The 25446-nt window shown below is 36.8% G+C and overlaps 1 protein-coding gene across 5 annotated transcripts in view; it reads left to right on the top strand.

The window, feature by feature from the left end:
- FGF12 (fibroblast growth factor 12) overlaps positions 1-25446 on the top strand; it is a 561802-nt gene that overhangs the window by 362317 nt on the left and 174039 nt on the right. For all 5 annotated transcript variants that reach the window (XM_004745274.3, XM_004745273.3, XM_045088726.1 and 2 more), the window contains one exon: positions 7266-7369. In XM_004745274.3, the coding sequence (XP_004745331.1) occupies positions 7266-7369 (104 nt within the window). The remainder of the gene's footprint in view (positions 1-7265; positions 7370-25446) is intronic.

The following is a 25446-nucleotide window of genomic DNA, read 5'->3' as shown; positions in this document are numbered from 1 at the left end:
GATTACATATCTGGGGGCCAGGGGCCAGCTCTCTGTCTCTTAATCTACACTTGCCTTGGCTGGATTACTGAAGCCACTTTATCATGCTCTAAATGTCTTACATCCTTTTCCTGGCACCAGTGGGTTAGTCTGTGCATATTCTTCTTAATGCAGTGGCAGAGGAGAAATGAACACGTGGGAATAAATGAGCTCTCTTTCAGACTCAGCTTGCATTTGGTAACATCCTGTTGGCCAGAGCGAGTCACATGGTTGAGCCCTGTCTCCAGGGCTAAGGAAGAATATCCTTCTAGAGCATTGCATGTTTATATGGTGAAGCATATAAATAAAAGGAAAAGTAGAGAACTGAGTGTATAAATGCAATTCATCTACTAGATTTTTTTTTAAACAATTTTATTTATCTATCAGGCAGAGAGGGAGAAGCAGGCCCCCTGCTGAGCAGAGAGCCTGATGTGGGGCTCGATCCCAGGACCCTGGGATCATGACCTGAGCCAAAGGCAGAGGCTTTAACCCACTGAGCCACCCAGGCGCCCCCATCTACTAGATTTTTTAAAAAATAATTTTCTTTCATTAGTTAAAAAAAAAAAAACAACACTGCTCTCTTGAGATATATTTGACATACAAAAGAAAAAAAACCTTGTACATATTTGATGTATATAGTTTATTGTGTTTTGATATATGCATACATTCATGAAACCATCCCTACAATCAAGGTAATAAATATACCCATCAATTCCAAAATTTTGTTTGTGCCCCTTTGCTTTTCCTTTTTTTTTTTCCCCCGTGAAACACTTAACAAGAGATCTACTCACTTGACATTTTTTTAAGTGCACAATTTAGTGTGTTAACTGTAGGCACCATGTTGTATAGCAGATCACTAGAATTTACACATCTTGTATAACTGAAACTTTACATCCTTTGAATAACAGCTACCCATTTGCCCATCCCTCTAGCTCTTGGCAATCGCCATTCTACTCTCTGCTCTTATGAGTTTAATTATTTTAGATCCATCATGTAAATGGAATAATGCAGTGGAGGGAGTAATTCTTGGACTAGTTGATTTCACTTAGCACAATGTTCTCCTGATTCATCCATGTTATTGCATATGACAAGATTTTCTTTTTTTAAAGTGATGAATAATATTCCATTATATATATGTGTCACATTGTCTTTCTTTACTTATCCATCCATGGACACTTAAATTGTTTGCATATCTTGACTATTGTGAATAATGCTGCAATGAACATAGGAGGGCATGTATGTTCTTGAGATTCTGATTTCAACTTTTTCCATATATTCAAGGGGTGGAATTGCTAGATCATATGGTAGCTCTGTATTTAAATTTTGAGGAACCTCCATACTATTTTCTATATTGGCTGCACCACTGTACATTCCCATCAGTAGTGCACAGAGTTCCCAATTTCCCCACATCCTTGTCAACAATATTTATTTATTTATTTATTTATTTATGGCCATTTGAGCAGGTTTGAGGTGCTATCTCATCATGATTTTAATTTGCATTTCGTCATGATTAATGATGTTAAAAAACATTTTTCATATACTTAGTGGTCATTTGTATATTGTCTTTGGAGATGTGTCTGTTCAAGTCCTTCACCCATTTTCTAAGTGGGTTATTTGGGGTTTTGCTCTTGAGTTGTAGAAGTTACTTATGTATTTAAGATATTAACACCTTATCAGTTATACAGTTCGCAGATCTTTTTTCCCCATTTTGCAGGTTACCTTTTAATTCAGTTGATTGTTTCTTTTGTTTTGCAGAAGTTTTTAAGTTTGATATAGTCCCACTTGTCTTGTTTTGCTTTTGTTGCCTACACTTCCAGTGTTATATGCCAGAAATCACTGCCAAGACCAATGTCAACAAAGTTTTCCCCTCTGTTTTCTCCTAGGAGTTTTATAGTTTCAGGTTTTATGTTTGTATTTTTAATCTATTTTGGGTTATTTTTGTGTACAGTATAAAATAGGAGTCTAATTTCATTCTTTTGGATGTCAATATCTAGGTTTTCTAACACCATTTGCTGAAGAAAGTATCCTTTCCCCTCACTGCCCTCTTCATACCATTTTTTCTGTGTGGTTTGGTGATTGAGTTTTGTATGGATCCCAAGAATACCAACTCCATCATTTTACTTTTCAAAATATAAGAGTTAGATTTACATAAAGGTTTAGAATGTGATATTGCTTTTGGAAAGGACAAGATTGAGAAAAATGCCCAAATATCAGATTTGATGCTTGGACTCTCTTTGGCATATAATGGTAGTCTTCAGCAAATGTTTACTGTGATCCTGAATGTAAATAGAATATATACTCCTCTGTTTATTCTCTTCAGCTTTCCCTTTCTGTTTCTTCCTCTCCCACTCTCTCCTTTTCTCCATTTTATACAAGTGTGGTTTAGATGTGATTATTTGCTTGGAGAGCTTACAATCTAGTTGTGGTTAGTACAGGAACATTTTTTTTTAATGAAGAAAATTATAAATTGTGAAAATAGTCCAGTCTAGATTCAGGACAAGGACAGCTTAGGAGTGAGAGAAAGCCCTTGGTATTTGGTGTGTCATTTCAAGCATGACAGTGATTTCAGTATGAAGATATGGGGAGAAGAACATTCCAGTCAGAGAGAGAAAGGATGTAGTAAGCAAAAATACGGGGTTAAAAGTAGGAAGTGGGTGATTAAATTACTAGAAGCAGTAAATAAATATATTAGAAAGAATAGTATCATATAACAGAAATATGTATAAATAACTTCTACTATCAGGCTGAGATGTTTTAAGTTTTTAACTTCTTTTTTTTTTAAATTTTTTATTTTTTATAAACATATATTTTTATCCCCAGGGGTACAGGTCTGTGAATCACCAGGTTTACACACTTCACAGCACTCACCAAAGCACATACCCTCCCCAATGTCCATAATCCCACCCCCTTCTCCCAAACCCCCTCCCCCCAGCAACCCTCAGTTTGTTTTGTGAGATTAAGAGTCACTTATGGTTTGTGTTTTTGTCTTAAAAAAAAAGTACTTTTATTCCAATAAGAAAACCACAGGTTCTGGTAATGTGCCTTTTACGACTCTTACGATCAGTAATATTTATAACATTTATTAAATGTAAGATATGTACATATAACTGGGGTAGAACGTACAGAGACATAGCCTCAAAAGTTTTCATTTTACGGATGGAGATAGATGTGTAAATAAAGGACTATAATACCATGTCCCAAATGCTATTATAGAGATATACCGATGAATTACACAATGATGGGAAAGGAAACAGCCATCTCATAAGGGTTTGGGTAAGACTCATGGTGTGCTTGAATAGTGAAGACAGCTTTTTCAAAAAGAGAGAACAAAAGAAAAGAAACTTTAGCCTCATTAAAGATCAAGGGGAAGTTAGGGAAATGGGGACATTCTATAAAGCTGCTTATGGTGACTGGAGTGAGCAGCAGACGATCAGCTTCCAAATGCTATTTGAAGCCAGATTGCGAAGGGTGCTGAGGGTCAGGATGGAGACCTTGTGTAGTGCCTAGAGGTTGTAAGCAGGGAAATGGCATGATGAGATGTAAGAGGCTTGAATAATGGAGTGGCCAACTTATTACTATGAGTAAGGCCTGAGGCTTTGAGGGTGGGGAGGAAGACTGGAGACGTGGGAGGAATTCTTGTGCACAGCAAAGGACTTCTGTGAGCTAGAACCCGTGTGCTCTAATGAGGATAAATAATAGATAAGGGTATATCATTTGGCACTTTGAATGATTTTAGGAGGCAGATGCAGAGAGAGCAGTTTTTAACTTTTACCACAAAAAAGTTTCATTCCAAAGTGTTTACTGATTTTATTATTATTATTTTTTAATGGACTTGCTAAGTCTCCCAAAGTATACCGTCTAAAAGCCATTATCACTTTCTGGTTCATGTATGGCTTTCACAGCTTCTTGCCTTTGTCCCTGCCTGGCTTTAGTAACTTTCACACTCTCCTCAGGTATGAACAGCTTTGGAGTTGCCTTGTTATGACTGTTTCAGCTAAATGGACCAGTGTTCTTAGCATTTGTCCTGGGAAATCTTTAGGTTGGAAAGACGATTTGCACCATTTTGGATTTCATTGTTCTTTCTCATAAGAATTGTCATTGAACTTGATACTTTCTAGTAGTTGCATTTATTTACCATGTGAAAGTACCTTACATTTAGTTGGTACCTTGCAGATTAGCTCTGCTTTCTTTAGCAGTCTCTATCAGTGGGGATTAAGGTTGGCTCTGCATTACACAGACTAAAATAACAAGGCCTTATTTTTCTCACATAAAAACCAGACCTAGGTAATTGAAGCCTGGCCTGGTGCCATTTCCCCACAACGTCCTTAGAGACCCAACTCCTTCCAGCTCACCTGCCACTACTCCCTTGGGGTAGCCCTTGTTTTCATGGTCTCAGACTATCCAGCCTCTCTCCCCCCACCCCGCCCCTCATGCCAGTCTAAACAGCAAAAAGACAGAGGGCTGAGAAGAGGGTAAAAGAAACCTAGAAGCTATCTTTAAGGAAAGAATCTTCAAATGTACAGAGACTTTTCTAACAACATCTCATTGGCCATTACTGAGTCCATAATCACAGCCAGCTGTGTGATACATAGAGAAATGTAGCTAAATATTCTGACTTTGTGAAAAGACAAGAATGGGTATCAGGGGAAATTAAACTTAAAAAGGAAGAAGGAGGACACACAATATTTTAGGCAAATAACCACATGAGAGAGCCAGAAACCTTTATTCAGGTGCAGTTTCATTTGAATTACCTCTCTGAATCTGTTTGTCCTTCTAAAAATTAGGATAATCATTCTGTCTTAAATGTTATGTGGTGTTGGTGGTTGAGGGTCAAATACAATGAGGAATTGATCAGCACTTTGAAAATTAAGTGTTGCACAAAAATACAGTATTTTTTTTCTTAAAGTCTTAAGCAATCTTCTGAATATAAATGTAATAGGTATTAGTGAGACAACATCACTTGTTAGATCAGACCTTATGGTAACCTTATTTGAGAAGCAAAAGAATAATAGATTAATGTCAAAGAGTTCTAATAACCAGAGAACACCCTTCTGTTTATGAAACACTTTCAAGCATATGGTAGTGCACTTGGTTCTTCTGTAAACACGATGCAGTGAGGATTATTATGTTCATTTTACAGATAGGAAAATTAAAGCAGAGGTTAAATGAATGGCTCCCAGCCAGGTAGCTTCTGAGTGGTGAGTTTAGAAACTATGTCATCTGCAAATCTCACTTTTTTTTTTTTTTTTGGTAATCTGTTGCTGCTTAAATCTTTATGCGTCACGCATCTTGTTTTCCATTTGGCAAAGTTTAGATCTCTAAGATTAGAGTGACAGACATTCAGATATTTATCCCTACTTTATCTGCATATTGTTCATTCTCCTTTCTCCCTAGTATGAATCAAATGCAATTACCAGTCCCTTTCTGTATACATCCATTATTCTCCAGAACCACCTAAAGTCCTGTCCCACCAAAATGTGTTTCTGTGTGTGGCTTACCCAAATTCTGCCCTTTCTCTGAGTGTCAGCCTGGGTCCCATCTTCCATGGGAGACATTTCCTGAATATTTCAGGCCACACAGATCTTCCATTTTCCTGAACTTCTGTAACACAGAGAATATATATAGAATGCATATATTATATTTAATTATAGAAATAAATTATACACTGTATCAGATTATTCCATATGTCTTAGATTTCTCTCCCCAACTAGACTTTAAGGTCTTGTACTTCTTAAGTTATTTCAGTAGCACAAGGACAGTGGTAAGAATATAGGAACAATAAAACCAGTTCAGATTCACATTGAGCCAATAATTCTTGAGCATCTCCTAAGATCTACTCTCAACTTTCATGACAAATAAGGAAACAGGTTCAAAGAGGCAAAGAGACTGGTCTAGTGTCGAGCACATCTAGGAATTAAAATCTGCTCTAGTAAACCTGTGGTCACAGGCTTGATTCTTTACAGCTATCGGATGAACATTTGACTGAAAGCCAAATACTCTGTGTGTATGTGTGTGTGTGTGTTGTTTAGCGTACCATCCCAAGTTGAGAGAAACCAAGAATAAACAGGCATTCCAGGTAGCACTTGGTTGGATTTTCATACATTTTGCACTCAAAGCTAAGAAGATGACCAGAACCGATGGACATTGTATCAGCAAAAAAGAGGGATAAGGACTTCCAACTAAACCATATGCAGTTATATGCTATTATGCACGCGGCTGTGCGGTATTTCGTCTGTAGCTGTGTTGTCATCTGTAGAGCCTAAAGGACTACTTTCTTCCCTCATGTAATATGAGTTCTTTCATGGAAGGGGCAATGTTTTATGCTTATGCTCATTTTATAATTGCAACAGTAGCAACTGGAGTAGTGCTAGGGAGATAGAATTCATAAAAAATAACATCATTGGAAGAAAAATAGATTATCTTCTTGTTTCTCTTTCTGGTTCTTGAGTATCTTCTCCAAGTAGACATGTAGACTGTTGAATATTTTCAGTGATGGACAACCCAAATACTTAAAGACTACAAGCAGGTTCCCATTTCATCTTGTTGAGTTAAATTGAACAGGTTAATTTTTAATGGTTTTAGTGGTTTTATGCACATTTATATACATATGTGTGTATATATGTGTGTGTACATATTCTGAGGTCTAAAATATGTTCATTAGAGCTTAAGCTATCAATTACTGATCCATCTTTAATATATCTACTTTTACATATAAAGGAATTGAACTATAAAAAGAAAAGCTCTCATTCCACCAATGTAGCTAAGAATGAACCAGTGATTTTTATATCTTCTATATTCAAGACAATGCTTAGGACTACGGAGAAAAATCTGAAAGCAAGACACCGTGGGATAAGTTATAAAGAACATATTTTCTAATTACTTATGTCTGCAGTTACATTTTCTACTGTTGAAAATGTTTTGGTTCAAATTATTTGCTTGTTTGAAAAAATCCTATTATACTGTTTGGGTATGTGCTAATTTTGAGAAATAAAACTGTAGGGCCCATTGAGACCTTATAATGGAATGTAACCCCTTTGCTACAGATGAGTTTATGTGATTTACCTGGGGTCACATCGGTGATAAAAGGTGATGCAGAGACAAGAAGCCAGTTTTCATCTCAGTCTCCCTCTCTCTCCCTACTAATTTTAATGCATTGTTTTTAATTCTCAAAAGAGTCATCTTAAGAAGCAGGGTGATTTATTCAAAAGGTCACTGATTTTTCCTCTGTCTTCTTTTTTCCTCTCTAGCCCTCTTCAATCTAATTCCTGTGGGCCTGCGTGTGGTGGCTATCCAAGGGGTGAAAGCCAGCCTTTATGTGGCCATGAATGGTGAAGGCTATCTCTACAGCTCAGTAAGTACTTTGTAAAGCGTGTGTGTGTGTGTGTGTGTGTGTGCGCGCGCGTGTGTGCTTGTGTGCACACATAACCTGGCATTGAGAGCTAGTGAAGTAACAGTTATTTTAGGGAAGAAAAGTAGAAGTTGAAGTCATTCTTGATTTTCTGACCCAACATGTCTGGAGTTTATTAAGATTTTTACAATTTACGATGTGAAGGATCATCCCTCCTGAGAAAGAGTTAGTTACTTGCTATACTATATAAATTCTTTTCGTCTGGCTTCTACTTCTAGAGGGTATGTCAATCTTTTGAATTTTACCTTTCTGTCTAATTCAAGGGGTAAGGTATTTTTCTTTTCTCCTGTTACATCTCCTTTAAGCAAAGAGGATGGTGTAAGAAGTTAAATTCTTCAGTTTGTCTGGGAGTCTTCTCTGTCTTGTTGGGAAGAAAACTTTCTCAGAATAGGCTGTGTTTCTGTTTTGTATTTAATAAATCTGTTCAGCACTAATACAACAGATTCCTGTCATAACTGGTCACTTCAAAGACAAGGTGAATTTATGGAATGAGCTCTGAGTTAGGGGCTGGATATTTGAGTTTTATTTACATTTCAGTTACTGTTTCTCTTTGGGCAAGTTACCTCCCCACTTTGACTTAACTTCTGGACCTATAACAGAGCGTGTTGGATACCATGTTGTTTAATATCTCTCCTCAACCCTAAAATGACAAAATTAGGTAGCAGCAGTGACTGCATCTTAAGCACCGATATTTTAAAATAGTTAACTCTTGTCTGATGCCTGTCTGACTCTCAAGATAGTAATTTATGCATTGGGAGATTGTGGCTCCACTGAATCTCATGTATTTATATAATTTCTGTTTTCTCAGAAGGGAATTTGCCTATTTGTAGTTCACGAAGAGATATCCTTGAAAATCATGGCTGAAGATTTCCACCCTTACTTTCTATGATCTCAGTAAATAGCATAGTTATCCAGGAAGTTCACTTACGCCTATGAGATTCTAAATTAAATATTAAATAGCTTTAATTAAACTCTTCATATTTAGCTAAATGAATCTCTGCTATACTCTGCTTGCTTTTTAGTGATACATCTGTCGTTCATATTAGGATTTTTAAGTTACTGTTTTATTCCTCATATTCAGATATGCATTTGCATTCGTATACTACATGTGTACATGCTCATTGTTTTCAACCGTTCTATTCAATATAATACAGATAAATACATTTTTGATTAAAACAAAAATGAGCTTTCATTCTTTTTTTATTAATTTTTTTAAATTAACATATAATGTATTATTTGCCCCAGGGATACAGGTCTGTGAATCGTCAGGCTTACACATTTCACAGCACTCAGCATAGCACATACCCTCCTTAGTGTCCATAACCCAGCCCCCCTCTTCCTACCCCCTCCACTGCAGCTGCGCTCAGTTTGTTTTGTGAGATTAAGAGTCTCTTATGGTTTGTCTCCCTCCCAATCCCATCTTGTTTCATTTTCTGCCCCTATCCCTCACAACCCCCAATCCTGCCTCTCAAATTCTTCCTATCAGAGAGATCATGTGATAATTGTCTTTCTCTGATTGACTTATTTTGATTTTGAGCTTTCATTCTTAATGTGCCATAATTCTCACAGTTCTTTTTTTTTTTTTTTCAAAGATTTTATTTATTTATTTGACAGAGAGAGATCACAAGTAGACGGAGAGGCAGGCAGAGAGAGAGAGAGGGAAGCAGGCTCCCTGCTGAGCAGAGAGCCCAATGCGGGACTTGATCCGAGGACCCTGAGATCATGACCTGAGCCAAAGGCAGCAGCTTAACCCACTGAGCCACCCAGGCACCCAATTCTCACAGTTCATAATGTCCACTTCTTGTGAGTCTATATTTTAAAGTAAGAATTTAAATAAGCAAAAAAAAAATGTTGTTTTGAATAATTCCAATTAGTTGAGCTTCAAAAAAAAAAGTTTTTGGGCACCTGGGTGACTCAGTCGGTTAAATGTCTGCCTTAGGCTTAGGTCATGATCTCAGAGTTGTGGGATCAAGCCTCACATCCCACATCTGGGCTTCCTGCTCAGCAGGGAGTCTGCTTCTCCCTCTGCCCCATGTTCACTCACTCTCTCTCTCACTTGCTTTCGAATAAATAGATAAATTTTAAAAAAATCTTTAAAAAAGTTTTTATTTTATTTTATTTTATTTTTTATTAATATATAATATATAATGTATTATTAGCCCCAGGGGTACAGGTCTGTGAATTGCCAGGTTTACACACTTCACAGCACTCACCATAGCACATACCCTCCCCAGTGGCCATAACCCAGCCACCCTCTCTGTCCACCCCCGACCCCGCAACCCTCAGTTTGTTTTGTGAGATTAAGTGTCTCTTATGGTTTGTCTCCCTCCCAATCCCATCTTAAAAAAAAAAAAAGTTTTGACTATAATACAGACTAAAATATGGGGATGATCTTAGGATAATAACTGACTTAAGGATTTAATCAGTCATCAAGTAAAGAGCTAAAACTAGCAATTATACAAAAACAATGAGTTCAGCCCTCTGGACCAGAGTTCATTTCCAAAGGTTTGGGAAAAAGAAAAGCACAGAAAGTCTGACAACAGTATTGTGGCAGAGAACAATTGTATAGGGTGTGTGTGTGTTGGGGGGTGGGGAGGGCTGGAGAGGGGCACCCTTGTTGGGTGCAATCGCAAAGTTCCTGAGAGGAGCTGGAGTATTCAGTATGAGATAGGTGAACTTCCTACTCTGAAGCATGTTCAGAGATGCATATTTTTTTATGATTCTTGCTCAGAACTAGGCTTAAAACACAGGAGGCTTGAGCCCTTAGGAGGGGTTTTAAGAAATTCTTGACTAGATAATTTTACTGTGGGTGCTTTTTTGTGAAGGAGTTAATGCCTTAGAATGACAATAATTACCAGATGAGTTACCTGTTTGGGGTCCCCAGATACTCAGTTTTCCCTTTCTCTAAATCAGCTTGCCTTATACCAAGAATTATAATCTTTCCCTGCTTATGGTAGAGGTGACTGGGAACAATTTTCCTTTGATTGTAAGTATGGCATGGCTGACTTAGACATTAGGACTCTTACTTTCAAAATCACCCTCTTTCTGGATAGAACTAATTGGAGGAAGAGCTGATGTTTAATTTAATTAATTAATTGATTGATTAATTTGTTTTTTTAAATGCTGCTTGTTTAGTTAACTACTGCATAGTGCATCATTAGTTTTTGATGTAGGGTTCAGTGATTAATTAGTTGCATGTAACCCCCAGTACTCATTGCAACACCCTCCTTAATACTCGTATACCCATCACCCAGCTACCCCATTCCCCTCCCAACTCCAAAACCCTCATTTTGTTTCCCAGAGTCCATAGTCTCTCATGGTTCATCTCCCTCTCTGATTTCTCCCCCTTCAGTTTTCCCTCCCTTCCCCTATGGCCCTCTGTGCTATTCCTTATGTTCTACATATGAGTGAAACCATATGATGGTTGTCTTTCTCTGCTTGACTTATTTCACCTAGCATAATCCCCTCTAGTTCCATCCCTATCAGTGCAGAGAGTGGGTATTCATCTTTTCTGATGGCTGAGTAATATTCCATTGTATATATATATATATGTACACACATCCTCTTTATCCATTCATCTGTTGAAGGGCACCTTGGCTCCTTCCACAGTTTGGCTATTGTTATAACATTGGGGTACAGGTGCCCCTTCTTTTCACTACATCTGTATCTTTCACTACATCTGTATCTTTGTATCTTTTCACTACATCTGTATCTGTATCTTCACTACATCTGTATCTATTTCACTACATCTGTATCAGTAGTGCATTTGCAGGGTCATAGGGAAGCTCTATTTTAACATCTTGAGGAACCCCCATACTGTTTTCCATAGTGGCTGCACAAGTTAACATTCCTACCAACAGTGTAAGAGGGTTCCCCTTTCTCCACATCCTTGCCAACAAGTTGTTGTTTCCTGTCTTGTTAATTTTTGCCCTTCTAACTAGTGTAAGGTGGTATCTCATTGTGGTTTTGAATTGTTCCCTGATGGCTAGTGATGCTGAACATTTTTTTTATGTATCTGTTAGCCATTTGTATGTCTTCCTTGGAGAAGTGTCTGTTTGTGTCTTTTGCCCATTTCTTGGCTGGATTATTTGTTTTTTTCAGTGTTGAGTTTGATAAGTTCTTTATAGGTCTTGGATACTAGCCCTTTATCTGTAATGTCATTTGCAAATATCTTCTCCCATTCCATGGGTTGCCTCTTAGTTTGGTTGACTGTTTCTTTTGCTGTACAAAAGCTTTTTATCTTGATGAAGTCCCAAAAGTTCATTTTTCTTTTGTTTCTCTTGCCTTTGGAGACATGTCTTGAATGAAGTTGCTGTAGCAGATGTCAAAGAGATTACTGCCTATGTTCTCCTCTAGGATTTTGATGGATTCCGTCTCACATTGAGGTCTTTCATGCATTTTGAGTTTATCTTGTGTATGGTGTGAGAGAATGGTCCATTTTCATTCTTATGTATATAGTTGTCCAATTTTCCCAGTACTTATTGAAGTGACTTGTCTTTTTTCCATTTGATTTTTTTTTTTCCTGATTTGTCAAAGATTTGTTGACCATAGAGTTGAGGGTCCATTTCTGGAATCTCTATTCTGTTAAATTTTAAATGATTTTAAATGATGGCCATAAGCCTGAAAAGTTTGTTATCAGTCTAGAGAAGGCTGATACTAGGGGACGCAAACCTGAAAGAGGAGAGAGCATCAAGGTTTCATCACTCCTGCAGTACTGTGTGGCATGCCTCAGCAGGAGAGCACCAGTGCAGCCAGGGGCCCTGTGGTGAGTAAAAGCAGCTGTTTACATAGGCTTTATTGAGGTGTTTTTGGTGTATATTAAGGCTTGAATTTTTCTTTTAAAAAGCAGTTTCCTACTTCATGTTAGACAGTATGCTTAGGCATACCAGTGGAGGCCGTAGCCAGTATAGGCCAATGGGGGTTGGCATGTGGCTTGGGGCAAACCCAGCTGGTCATAAAGAAGCTACTTAGAGTCCAAATGGTATCATTTATCTAGTGTCATTCACCTGGTTTGTATTCATTTTTAAAGTAGGAATGAATTCCCTCATGACATCCGATTTCTCCCCCTCACCAGGAGACAGGAAAGAGTGGGAAAGATGAAGTGAATGCTGGGTAGCATAGAGCTAAAATTTTAAGATCCATTCTGAAAAATATGTGTTTTAATAGTGGAGTTTAATTCATGTGCATTTAATAAGATTGCTGATGCATCTGAATTTGTTTTTACCATTGTAGTTTGTATTTTGTTTTTTCTCCCATGTTCTTTTTTTATTCCTTGGTTTGACATTTTTTTTTCTATTCTATTTTTATTCTTCTGCTAGTCTGTAAATGTAGGTTATAATTCTACATCTTTAGTGATTTACCCTTATTTTTCTAACATGCATATGTAAGTATATAGTCTGCTAAATATTTTATTTTGTGTTCATGTCCTCCTTCCCCAAAGGTGGTTGACCTTAGGATGCTACCTTGCCGAGTAAACACCACCATACTTCTTGCCAATTTGATTAATGACACTTTAGAAGAAAATAATATGCATGATTTGTTATTCTTCTATAGCTAATAGTTAAATTCACCAATCTTTATTTTATTTTCTTTTTTTAAGATTTTATGACAGGGAGAGATAGCGAGAGAGGGAACACAAGCACAGGTGAGCTGGAGAGGGAGAGGGGCAGCCTCCGTGCTGAGTAGGGAGCCCCACATGGGGCTAGATCCCAGGATGTTGGGATCACCACCCCAGCTGAAAGCAGACTGAGCCACCCAGGTGCCCCTAAATTCACCAATCTTTAAAATAACTTCTATGCATATAGTTTTTGGTTTTGTGTGCATATCCAGTTTGGCCCCTCTGAAATTTATTTTTCTTCTGAAAGAAGTCTTTGTTTTGTGTGTGAGGGTTTGTAGGTGGTGAATTCATTTTGTCCTGGTGTCCATGAAAATGCCTTCTTTTCACTTTCACTCTTTAATTATAGTTCAGATAATTTTACAATTCCGGGAGACCTGTACTTTCCCCAGCACTTTGAAAATTATATTCCATTGGTTTCTGACATCTGTTGTTGACTGTGAGAAGTTTGTTGTCAGTTGAATATTTTTCCTTTGTAGGTAACTATATGTAAAAAAAAAATTCCTTTTTATGTTTCATGTTTTTCACATCCAACTATATATCTTGTTGTGAATCTATCTTAATTTATCTTGTTAGAAATTCAGAATGTACTTTTAATCCAAAGATTAACATTTCTTCAGTTCTGGAAAATTTTAACTCTTAACCATATACATTTTATTTCTCTATCTTGAAGCTGATAATTCTCAAATGACTTACGATAGAAACTCAAATTCATCTACCTTAGAATTAATGCCAGCTATTTTGTGATTTCAATCACTATGGTTTTCATTTTTGAATCCCAAATGGTTTCTGAGTAATATCCACCTGATCTTGATTGATTTCTTCCTGTTTTTACTATCCGGCTCTTTTTATAGGAGGTTATTAAAGCATTTATCTCTCCGAGCATTCTTATAATACTTCGTCAAACTTCTCTATAAGTTTAATTTCTTTGGTAATGAATTCATGTTTTAATCATTGATTTTTTTGGCAATCGTTTTTACAATTAGGTTGAAATTACCTTAGAATTTAAAATTCGTTCTCCATGTATTTGGATTTTTGGTCTGTAGGAACTCTTTTGTCCCCTCCCCTGCCCCACCTCATGGTCTTCTTCCTCAGAGGTGTGCCCCCACTTTCTAGTTTGTTTTTGTTGTTGTTGTTGCTGTTTTTGCTATCTGGTCTCCAGTGGCCCTAGTTTAGTGTAAGATGTTAGAATCCTTTCAAGGCTCTTATCCTGGGGTAACACGGGGGTTAGGGAGGGGGTCTAGTTCCTCTCATTGGGAGGTGGTGTCTCTCACTAGGTCTTGTCAAAGTAGTATCAGCATTTTTATTTTTGCCCTTTTACAGTTGGAGCAGGAAGACTATCCTAGGTACTGGTGTGACCATGCAGGCTGGCTTCAGTCCCCATCCTGCATAGAGGGATTTTATTCCCATTGACTTGACCAGAGTGGAGCTCTGGGGTGCACAACCAATGTCAGAATGTGGAGCTTGCGGCCCCAGCCTACTCAGTCCTTCATTTCCATTCCACAGGGATGCTTAGCTTGCTTTGAACCTGACTGTGTCATTTAGAACTTACATTTTTATATTTTATTCATCTGTTAGGAGCAGAGTGGGTGCAACATAGTCTAAACTCATGCCTTTTTTCTTTTTTAGTTATAGTAAAAAACACATAAAATTTACCATCATAACCATTTTTAAGTTTTACATTACAGTAGCGTTAACTATATGCACATTGTTGTGCAACAGATTTCTAGACATTTTTCATCTTGCGCAAAACTGTAGTTCTATACCCATAAACAATTCTCCTTTCTCCCCTCCCCTCAGCTTCTGGCAAACACCCTTCTACTTTCGGTTTCTGAGTTTGACTGTTTAGATACCTCATATACGTGAAATCATGTAGCATTTATCTTTTTGTGACTGGCTTATTTCATTTAGTGTAATGTCTTCCAGTTTCATCCATGTTGTAGCATCTGAAAAAATTTCCTTTTTAATTTTTTGAGACACCTCCACATAGTTTCCCATCATTGGCATCGTTTTGTATTCCTAGCAGCGGTGTAGAAGGATTTCAGTGTTTTCCAGATCGTTACCAACACTTGTTATTTCCTCCCTCTCTACCTCCTTTTCTCTCTCCCTCTCTTTTTCTTTCTTTCTTTCCTTCTTTTCTTTTTCTTCCTTTCCTTTCCTTCCCTTCCTGCCTTCCCCCTTCCCCCCTCCCTTCCCACCTTTCTTCCCTCTCTCCCTCCCCCTCTCCCCTCCCCCTCCCTCCCTTCCTTCCTTCCTTTTCCTTCCTTCCTTCCTTCCTTCCTTCCTTCCTTCCTTCCTTCCTTCCTTCCTTTTCTTTCTTTCTTCCTTTCTTCCTTCCTTCCTTCCTTCCTTTCTTTCTTTCTGTTAGTGGCCCTACTAACAGATACAAGGTGATATTGCATAGTAGTTTTGACTCATACTTCCCTTGGATTAGTGATGATAAGCATACACTTTTCACGTACATGTTGGCCATTTGTATGCCTTTGGAGAATGCCTGTTTAAGTTCTTTGCCCATTTTTAAATGTGTTTTTTGGCTGTTGTAAGTGTTCCTTATATATTAATATGAACTCCTTATCAGATAGATAGTTGGCAAATATTCTTTTCCTATTCTGTAGGTTACTTTTTCACTTTGTCGATTGTTTTCTTCGCTGTGCAGAAACTTTGATGTAATCCCACTTACCTATTTTTACATTTATTGCCTGTGAATTTGGTTTCATACACAACAAATCATAGGTAAATTCAATGTCATGAAGATTTTCTCCTATCTTTTTTCTAAGAATTTTATAATTTTAGTGATTACATTTAGGTTTTTAATCCATTTGGAGTTAATTTTGTATCTAGTGTAAGGTAAGGGTCCAATTTTATGTGTTTATTTTTTTGCATGCAGATACCCAGTTTTTCCAACACCATATGTCAAAGAGATGATCCTCTCCCCATTGTGCACTCTTGGCACTCTTGTCAAAGATCACTGGACCATATTTGTGAGAGTATATTTCTGAGTTCTCTATTTTGTTTCATTCATATATATGTCTGTCTTTATGCTAGTACTACACTTTTTGATTACTGTAGGTTTGTAAGATGTTTTAAAATGAGGTGGTGTGAGTTCTCCACCCTTTTTTTTTTTTTTTTTAATCAAAATTGTTTTGACTATTCAGAATCCTGTGAGATTCCATGTGGATTTTAGGAATTTTTCTTCCCCATTTCTGAAAAAAAAAAAAAGTCATTGAGATTTATAGGGATTACTTTGAATCTGAAGGTTGTTTTGGGGAGTATGGATACTTTGGCAATATTAAATCTTTCAGACCATAAACACAGATGTCATTACATTTATCTGGTTTTTCCTTAATTTCTTTCAACAATGGTTTGTAGTTCTCAGTGTATAATTCTTTTGCCCCCTTGATTAAGTTTATATTTATTATGCCATTTTGAAAGGAAGCCCAAAATAATTTTAATGGTATTAAATGATAATTTTTTCTGTGAAGTAGAGTAAATAAAAGTTCTAGAAGGCATCACTTTCTCACACAAAAGAAGCTCACAAATGCTAGAAACTTCTGTTCCTGAAACACCTTCTTCAGTAGTTCAGGAAACACTGCTGTGTCACAATCTGTTGAGACAGATTTTCCTACAAATTTTACCTTATTCAGATAGTGCCCTTAATTTAAAAATTTTTGCTATTTCACCAGTTTTAACTAACTTGAATTTTAATATTTTTTGGTATGTCATTCTCTTTGAGGTTTACAAGATTTTGAAAAAGCTTGTAAAATAACCTAAATTTTGTCAAATTATCACAATGCCTAAATTATCACAATGCTTACATTATCAAAATGCTTAAATGCTTAAATGCATTTGCATTTGCATCTTTTCAGCATATACAGAGATGGGGTAGCCTGAATCTCCTCTTTCTACTCTCTATAAATTTCATGGAAGATTGGTACCTTTTTATATTTTTATTAGTTTGAACTGAACCTTGTATACATAAAACAATGACAGATAAGAATTTTTTGATATAAAATTCTAAAGTCAGATTATTTTCAAACTGGAGGTTAAAAATTAGTGATAAGATATTTTAGGTAATTATTATAGAGTCATAGGTGTAATAAAATATATAAAGGTTGAAAGTAATACTACTACAGTTACATTGATGTTGCTATTATATTTGACTTTTTTGTTGTTCTGTACCTGTGTAATTCTTAACTTTCCTTGTAGTTCAATTCAAATCTTACTGATATGTGAACTCTTTCCATTTTCCCATCAGTGAGAATTAGATACTATTTCTGCTTTAGTATCATAGTATTTGGTGTCTGTTTTTCTAGTGGGAAGGAATTGTATCATATCCATCTTTGTCACCTGGGCCATCTATTTCCTCCAGTCACAACATTAAGTACATTCTCTGATGAAGGAAAGCCCTCAATGAACTTGTTGAGTTTTAAAGAATTGCCTATTACAAGTATAGATGGAGAAAATTATATATAGCTGGTGAACAGTTAACTATGATTACATTGGTGATCTTGCAGTCCCAGCACAAATGCTCCTTTGCCCTCAAAGTCAGCCTCAGTAAACCTAAATTTCAGTCAATATATATTTATAGAAGCTCTACCACATACTCAAAATTATACTATATAGTGAGCATATTAAAGTGGTTAAAATAGACAGATCCTCATCTTCCTAGAGTTTTTACTTATATCATAATTACCTGTTGCAAGAAGTTTGGGCTAGTACAAAGTTAAAGAGTATAGTCTCCAATACCACCTTCACTTCTAACACCAACTGTTAAGTTTGGGTCAAGGGTGGATCCCAACACCTCTCTTTGGTTTGATAATTTATTGGAAGGAGTTACAGAACTCACTGAAAGCTTTGTAAGTATTATACCTGTGTTTATTACAGGGAAAGCATACAGGGAAGCCAAGGAAAGACATATACAGGCAGAGTATAGGAGACACAAAAGTACCAAATGCAAAGTTTCTGTTGTCTTCTTCCTGTAGAATCAGAATGTGTTTTATCAATATGTGACAGTACACTTGAAATACTGCCAATCAGGAGACTCACCTGAACCTTGGTGTTAATTAAGAGTTTTTACTGAGACTCCATTGTGTAGGATTGATTGAATGATTGCCCATGTGGCTGACCTCAGGTTCCTGGTAGACTGATATGTTGCATGACTCAAAGTGCTAACCCTAAAACATATTGTTTTTCTCTGGCTAACCTAAGGCCCTCAGGCAAACAAATACCAATTTCCATAAGCCAAGGGCAAATGTCACACATATTTTGGGACAAGGTTTAAGTTCTTTACATGTATACACACTGTCTAATTGAAGTGAATGCCATAATTTATTAATATATGACTAGATTCCCCCAGTCACACCCTGTTATAAACAAAACATGTCCTCCCAAAATGCATATGTTGAAGCTCTAATCCTCAGTGTGATGGAATTAGGAGGTGAGGCCTCCTAATTGGGTAATTGGGTTTAGATGATATCATAAGGATGGAGTCCTCGTAATGGGATTAGTATCCTTAGAGAAAGAGGAAAAGAAACCAAACTTTTTCTGCCTTTGAGCACCAAAGTTGATGTCATGTAAGCATACGTGAGATGGCAGCTATCTACAAGCCAGGAGATGAGGCCTCACCAAGAAACAAATCTGATGACACCTTGATCTCAGACTTCCCAGCTTCTAAAACTATGTGAAATAAATGTCTGTTGTTTAAGCCATATAGTCTATGATATTTTATTAGAGCAGAAAAGATACTTCCCTCCTGCCTACCATCTACTTTTTTCCTCCAACATGGAAGAAGGAAATAATGAGAGAAAAGAAATTTATGAGAGTAACATCATCATTTGGGAAGTGAAAACATAACTTAGTGCTTTGGACAACTTGAGAGCCTTGATATTTGAATTTAGGAAATTGCACTTAAAAATAATGCAATTTGAATAGCTTGAGACATGTCTAAGACTTGAACGAGGTTGAAAGTATTTTGTATTTTTTAAAAAAGATTTATTTATTTATTTGTAGTGTGAGAGAATGAGAGAGCAGGCTTCAGGAGCAGAGGGAGAGGAAGAGAGAATCCCAAGTAGACTCCCTGCTAAGCATGGAGCCCGATGCAGAGCTCGATCTCAGGACCCTGATATCATGACCTGAGCCAAAACCAAGAGTCTGACACTCAACCCTGTGTGCCCCCCCAGACACCCCAGGACTGGGGCTTTTTAAATTAATAGTTTGGTGTTTTTAGCACACATGTCCCTGGCATTTCAGTGATTGATAATGATTAAAATGTTTTAGAAAGATTTGCTTTTCTGAGTATAGTCATTGTTTACTTACTTGATAATGTTTGGCTTTGTATCAATTATCTCTAAAATCAAAATTATTTAGCTTATGAACTATGTTGAGTTTTTTTTTTTCAGTTGAGGAATTAAGGTCAAATCATATGAGTACAAATTCGTATTGTTTAACACTGCCTTAATCCATGTCAATTATATTTGAAACTAAATCAGTGATAAAATGACTCTTTTAAGTCAGTCTTTGTTCTAATACATAAGTAGTATTATAAGCTGTTAGGAGAGTAGCTCTACCAGTGGCAGTCATAACATCAATATTAATGGCTGTGCTGGTACAAATAATATAGTTTATTTAGTTTTTATTGTTTCTAAAGGACTTTTAGATTTATATGTAATTTGCACAGCAACTCTGTGGTGAAGGATAGGAACGGACCATTAAATATAGATGAAAAGCTGTGGCTTAGGGAGCTTGTTGACTTAAGTTCATCCTGGTGAGTAACAGAACCCAAATTATTATCTAGGTCGTAACTTCAGAAATTATGAGATTTTGGCAATACCACACTGTCCTTGGCTGTATGTATAATAGATCTTCCCACTGTAGAATGCTTTTTCAATTCTTAACTGAGTTTTCCTATAAGCAGTCTCATCTGAGCCTTATAATAACAGTGCTATTGCTCCAGAAGGACAAAAGTTACACCTGGGAAGCAGAGTTTATGTGACTAAAATGAGCTCACTCAGTATAGGTGGGGTAGGTCAAGAAAAGGAAATCCTAGTTCCAATATTCATTTTCCAAGGCAACATTGTTTCTCCTATTTGCTATTGAAATATTGAAAGTATCAATAGCAATAATTATAAGAATGAGAGAGGTATTTCTTAATTGCCTCATGTCCTTTTGCACCATTTAAAATTGCATGCCTAAATCTGGTATTTCAGTGAGACCAAATGATGTCAAGATTGTGATAAGGTACTTACTTTATATTGAAAAAGTAAATTAAGAGCTATTGAGAAACATGGGAAGGGTCTTTGAGGAAGAAGAAAAGCAGAGGACCAACACTGAAAGCTATGGGGGAGAATGAGTTTATGCCCACAAGGTGACAATAGGAGAAGTTACCTTTTTATTTTACTTCTCTAATTTCTTTTGCTTCTCACTCTTGTAGATGTCCAAAATTTCCCATTGCTGAGGATCCAATAAAACTTTTCCTAATTTCTGCAAAATAAAATTTCTATAAAAATAACTTCCATATTTTGCACCTTGTTGGGATATTTATCTGTATATTCCCTTTCTTCCTTTTGTTAGAATCACTGGGTTTTGTGCCCTATTTATCCTACTAGATGCAAGCTCCTTGAAGTTAGTGATCAGATCTAATATAGACTAAAATATCCTATAGCACTAAAGGCTGCAATTACCATATAAAGGTATCTGTTAAAATCTTGTTGAGTCAGCTTATGGATGCATTTCATGCAGTTAATTCTGAAAATAATTTATTGGGCCTCTGGTGTTACTGGTTTTTGTAATAATTGTGCTGATTATGTCTCTACACACTTTCTAGTCCAGTTAACTGGTTCAACTTTTAATAGGCTTTGAAACATGGCAACTTTGGTAGAGGAGTCATTTTTCATGCTTCTCTCCATTGAGGTCGATATTGTGCTGTAGTTTTGAAAGGTGATGTCATGTTTTCCTTTCTGTACCAGATACTGCTTATAAAAGAGAGGGAGCTAAGATTGCCAGGGACATCTTCTGGGAGCAGCTTGATCATTGCAGTTCATCTTTCAGTGGAAGATTTCTATTTTATGTTGAAAAGGAATGGCAGATTTTTTAACCAAACATGTGTAGAACAGAGGTACAAAATAATTACCCACTCTAGAATTTCAGTTTCCTCATCAACTGACTTCTTCATGGAATGTTCTAAAATCTGAGGCATACGTAGAACTATTTCTTGGGGCAGGTAATTTCTCAGAAAAGTCCTGAATATTTAAGGAGAGAGAAGAGAGAGAAAGAGGGAAGACTTTAGCCATTAATGCCAAATGGATCATAGAGTTTTGGTTAATGGCACTTGGATAGAGAGAAGTCAAAGGCCAAATCACAAAAGCTTATTTACCAATTAGTTTGTTAAATATTCAGTTTAGGAAATTTACATTTTTTTCTTCCATATACATGTGATTTCCTTGAATTTCATCTTTTTCATCTTTGGTTAATTTTTGGCCATAACACCTAGAAAAAAAATCATTTATTTTGCCTGGTTTTTGTTTTTGTTTTTGTTTTTTTCCCTCATATATACTAATTAAGTGAACTGAGGTATCCTTTTCAACAACAACAACAACACCAACAATGACAACAACAACAAAAAGAAAAGAAAAAGAAAGAAAGAAAAAAGAAAATATGAAATCTTGCCAGCCCAAGAATCCGGCAGTTGTTGCTTACAAATGTGACATGATTGGTTGTTGTTGGAATTAGGTTGCCTTTCTTTAGAAAGAATAATAGATCATTCGTTTTCCTTTCAGTAAGGATTAACTAATGGTAAGCATTCATTTTTAACTTACTGTGCTTTCAGTATTAATTGATGTTGATTTTATTCTAAGAGTTTATAACTTCTGGAAAATATTAATACTTTAGCTCCAGGGCTAGCCTTAATTATAAAAATTATCATATGTGTTTCAACTTATAGTTTTCATTGAAAAATAAAAGTGGGATTAAGCTTCTAAGAGCCACACTAATGAAGACCTTTCGTTGAATCCTTTGGAAATGATACTAAATTTTGTATTTTTTCCTTTCTGCCTTGCCATTAGGCCAATATGTAGTCATATATCCAAAATTTTTAGATTGCATTTCTTTAGACATTAGCACATTGGGCAGTTTTAAGTAGTATTCAGGAATACAAGCTTTAGAAATAAAACTGAATTTGAATCAGTTCTGTAACGTACTTTCTTTTCTATCATTGGAGAAATTTCTTAAGCTTCTAGGCTCAGTTTCCTCATACATAAAATGGGGATAATAAAGAAAATGTATGATATATGGGATTATAGCAAGGGTGAAATGAAAGGATATAAGTAAAAACCTAGCACTGTGCATGGTACACAGTGAATGCTCAGTGTTAGCCAGCCCCAGCAGCAGCAGCAGTAGTACATGCTCAGTGTATCCTCAATCAGTTCCTTAGCATCAGTCTGTGATGTTCGTGTAGTATTAATTTTACCCTTAGTTTCAATGGTGATTCTTGGTTTGCCTGAAGTACTTTCTTTAGCTGCTGTGGCCATGGAAGATGAGCTGTAGAGTATTTCTCATGTAATTAGAGCCAATTAGCTTTAGGCCCAAGACTTGACTTTACCTGTTGAAGGAGAGTTGCCTTTTTTTTTAAAAAAAAAAAACTAGATTTAGAACTGAAAGGATAGAAGGACTGCTACCATCCTAAAAGCACAACAGAAATCCTGGATTAGACTGATTCCGGCATTCACAGGACCCGGTGCTTCAGTGAAAAGATGGAGAAACCAGGTCTTTTTCACATCTTTTGAAGCTGCACATGAAGACATACCTGAAGGCAGCCCTACCTGTGACATTTGCACTTTTGTGACTCAATAATTGACTTTCTTGTGTTAACCAGTTTGGGTTACATTTTTTATTTTTAACCAGATAAACTGATAGATGAACCAATTTTCAGAGTAGTCAGACTTTCTGTAAAAGCTCCATATTCTCCACATCATTCTTACTGAGAAATTATCTGGTTGCCTCCTTCCTAAGATTTATGGCTTTACTATGGCTCTCCAGGCCAGCCTGATTCCCAGTAGAGATTTCTTGTCATTATTAGTTCTGCCTTCCCTTGCTTTTCCTTCTCCAAAACCAAAGTGAGAATTATTAATTTCATAAGTTAATGTTTCTTGGTTTGTAATAAAAAAATCCAAAGGTAGAGATCAATTTTTCCCCCACTCTCCCGCTCCCAGCTTGAGCCAGTTTTTCAATCTGGGGGGCTTTCCCTCTTCTAAATATCTCTTTATTTAACTCACTTGGAGGAAAATATACTACATAAGATCAGTCTATAGGCCATGATTTTTATATACTTTAGGGAGGGGAAAGCAAAAGAAATGAGTGCAAAATGTAAAGGGAAAAATCAGTCGATTCTCCATTGAGAATTAGATGGGAGAGAGATGTGATGAAGCATAGCAACAATTTCATTCCTACAGCCTACTGCATTTATGGTACACCTAAAGTTGTTTCTATACCGCAAAATTTAAAAATCTAGTAGTTAAATTGGAGAAGTGGTTTAGCTGCATGGAAATGTATATGTCAAAAGTGACATATTTTAGCCACTTCTAACTAGAAGGAAAGAACTTTATTTTGAGGCCATTGAGAGCGTAAGTCTCCCACAGGGTAACCATATACCCTGGTTCATCCAGGAGAGTTCCAGTTTATGTGTGATGTTTTAGTGTAGTTATTGAGAGTAACCGTTTGACCCTCAAAAGCATCCTGAATTAGGATTGGGTCTGTGATTATGCAATCACCTTACACATGATCCTACATATGACTCAGTGAGTCACATATATTGGTGATACACTGAGGTATCAGTGTATACACAAAATCTCACTGAAAAATTTGATGAAACTATTAATGAAAGAACTCTTAAGTTCACTTGCCTGTATCGCCCAGGTTTTAAGGTTGAGTAAAAGATACCCATAACAGAGGTTTAAGTTTTCTTACATAATCACAAGCCTGGAGATTGACAGTTATGGGTTTTGGTTAATGGACTGGTTCAAGAAGCACATTACAGTCAAGGTCTTTATTTATTTTTTAAAAGATTTTCTTTATTTATTTGAGAGAGAGAGAGAGACACAGGGAGAGAGGGAACATAAGCAGGGGGAGTGGGAGAGGGAGAAGGAGGCTCCCACTGATCAGGGAGCCCCATGCGAAGCTCCGTGGGGATCATGACCTGAGCTGAAGGCAGATGCTTGACGACTAAACCCCCAGGCACCCGCAGCCAATGTCTTTAAATGTATTTGACCTTTTCCTCATGGTACAAAATGAGCCCTATAACTCCAGGTAACACACACACACTCTGGGCAGTGGGAAAGGGGCACAGAGAAAGAATGTGTATTTATCAGGAAAGCATACTTTCCTAGAAATTCCAGTAATGAAAGTAAACAATATCCAGTGATGAATATGGAACTGTGTCACATGGTCACCCCTAGATGCATTAAGTATAGGGAAATGTCTGGAGTGTTTTTAAATTTTGAGCTGTAGACACTGTAGTAATTATCAAAACAGGGTTCTGATAATATGAAGGGGAAAATGGTAGGTGCTCGGTAAATGCTACACCTGCTCAGTCCTATATTTATATAGGACTTAAGAAAAAGGTAGAGATAAAGAACAAGCGAACAGATTAAAGAGTAGATAGGCATGTGTCATCTCTTCATTAGGTTAAGCTATTTTGCATCTCTGTAAGGAAGCTAAATACAGAAGGGAGGGTTCCTGTAATTTATTCTGTTCTAAATAGATTAGAACTCCCCTGGGATTTGGAGACAAAAGCTTTCTGCTTACCAAGATTTCATGGCAGATAGCTGGATATTTCCTCTCAAATTTCTTTCTATAACTAGGGCAATGAGGAATAAGCATGACTGCCTCAACTTCATTGTTCTATTAGATGGGAAAAGTTCTCTATGGAGCTGTGAAAAGGCACCAGGTAACTGAATGCCACCACCGAGGATATAGCATTGCTTTACAGAGGTGTGTTTGCCTATGGTTTCTTCCTTTCTTTCCTTTTAGAAAGAGAGAGCAGAGAGGGGCAGAGGGAAGAGAATCTTGAGCAGGCTCCATGCCCAGCTCAAAACCCAGAGCGGGACTCTATCTTGCATCCCTGAGGTCATGACCTGACCTGAAATCAAGAGTCGATGCTCAACTGACAGCTGCCTGGGTGCCCCGCCTATGGTTTCAATCTAGCAGTTTCTGAAGATGCAGGGATCAGCAGTTTTTTTCATGCTCCTATTAATCCAGTAGCTTATTACCTATTTATTTAAAGTTGGTAATGTGACACATGTTGTCCTAGGCTCTACAGATAGAATGTGAAGCACTTCTACTATAGTGGAAGACAGCAAGACAGCATGTAAACAAACAACTATGAAAATATTCCATTCAGGATTAGTCCTATGAA

The sequence above is a fragment of the Mustela putorius genome, unplaced genomic scaffold (assembly GCF_011764305.1).
Source record: "Mustela putorius furo isolate JIRA1106 unplaced genomic scaffold, ASM1176430v1.1 tig00003834_pilon_pilon_pilon, whole genome shotgun sequence".
Classification (NCBI taxonomy): Eukaryota; Metazoa; Chordata; class Mammalia; order Carnivora; family Mustelidae; genus Mustela; species Mustela putorius.
The sequence above is the reverse complement of the archived record's forward strand: the minus strand, read 5'-3'. Positions and strand labels throughout refer to the sequence as shown.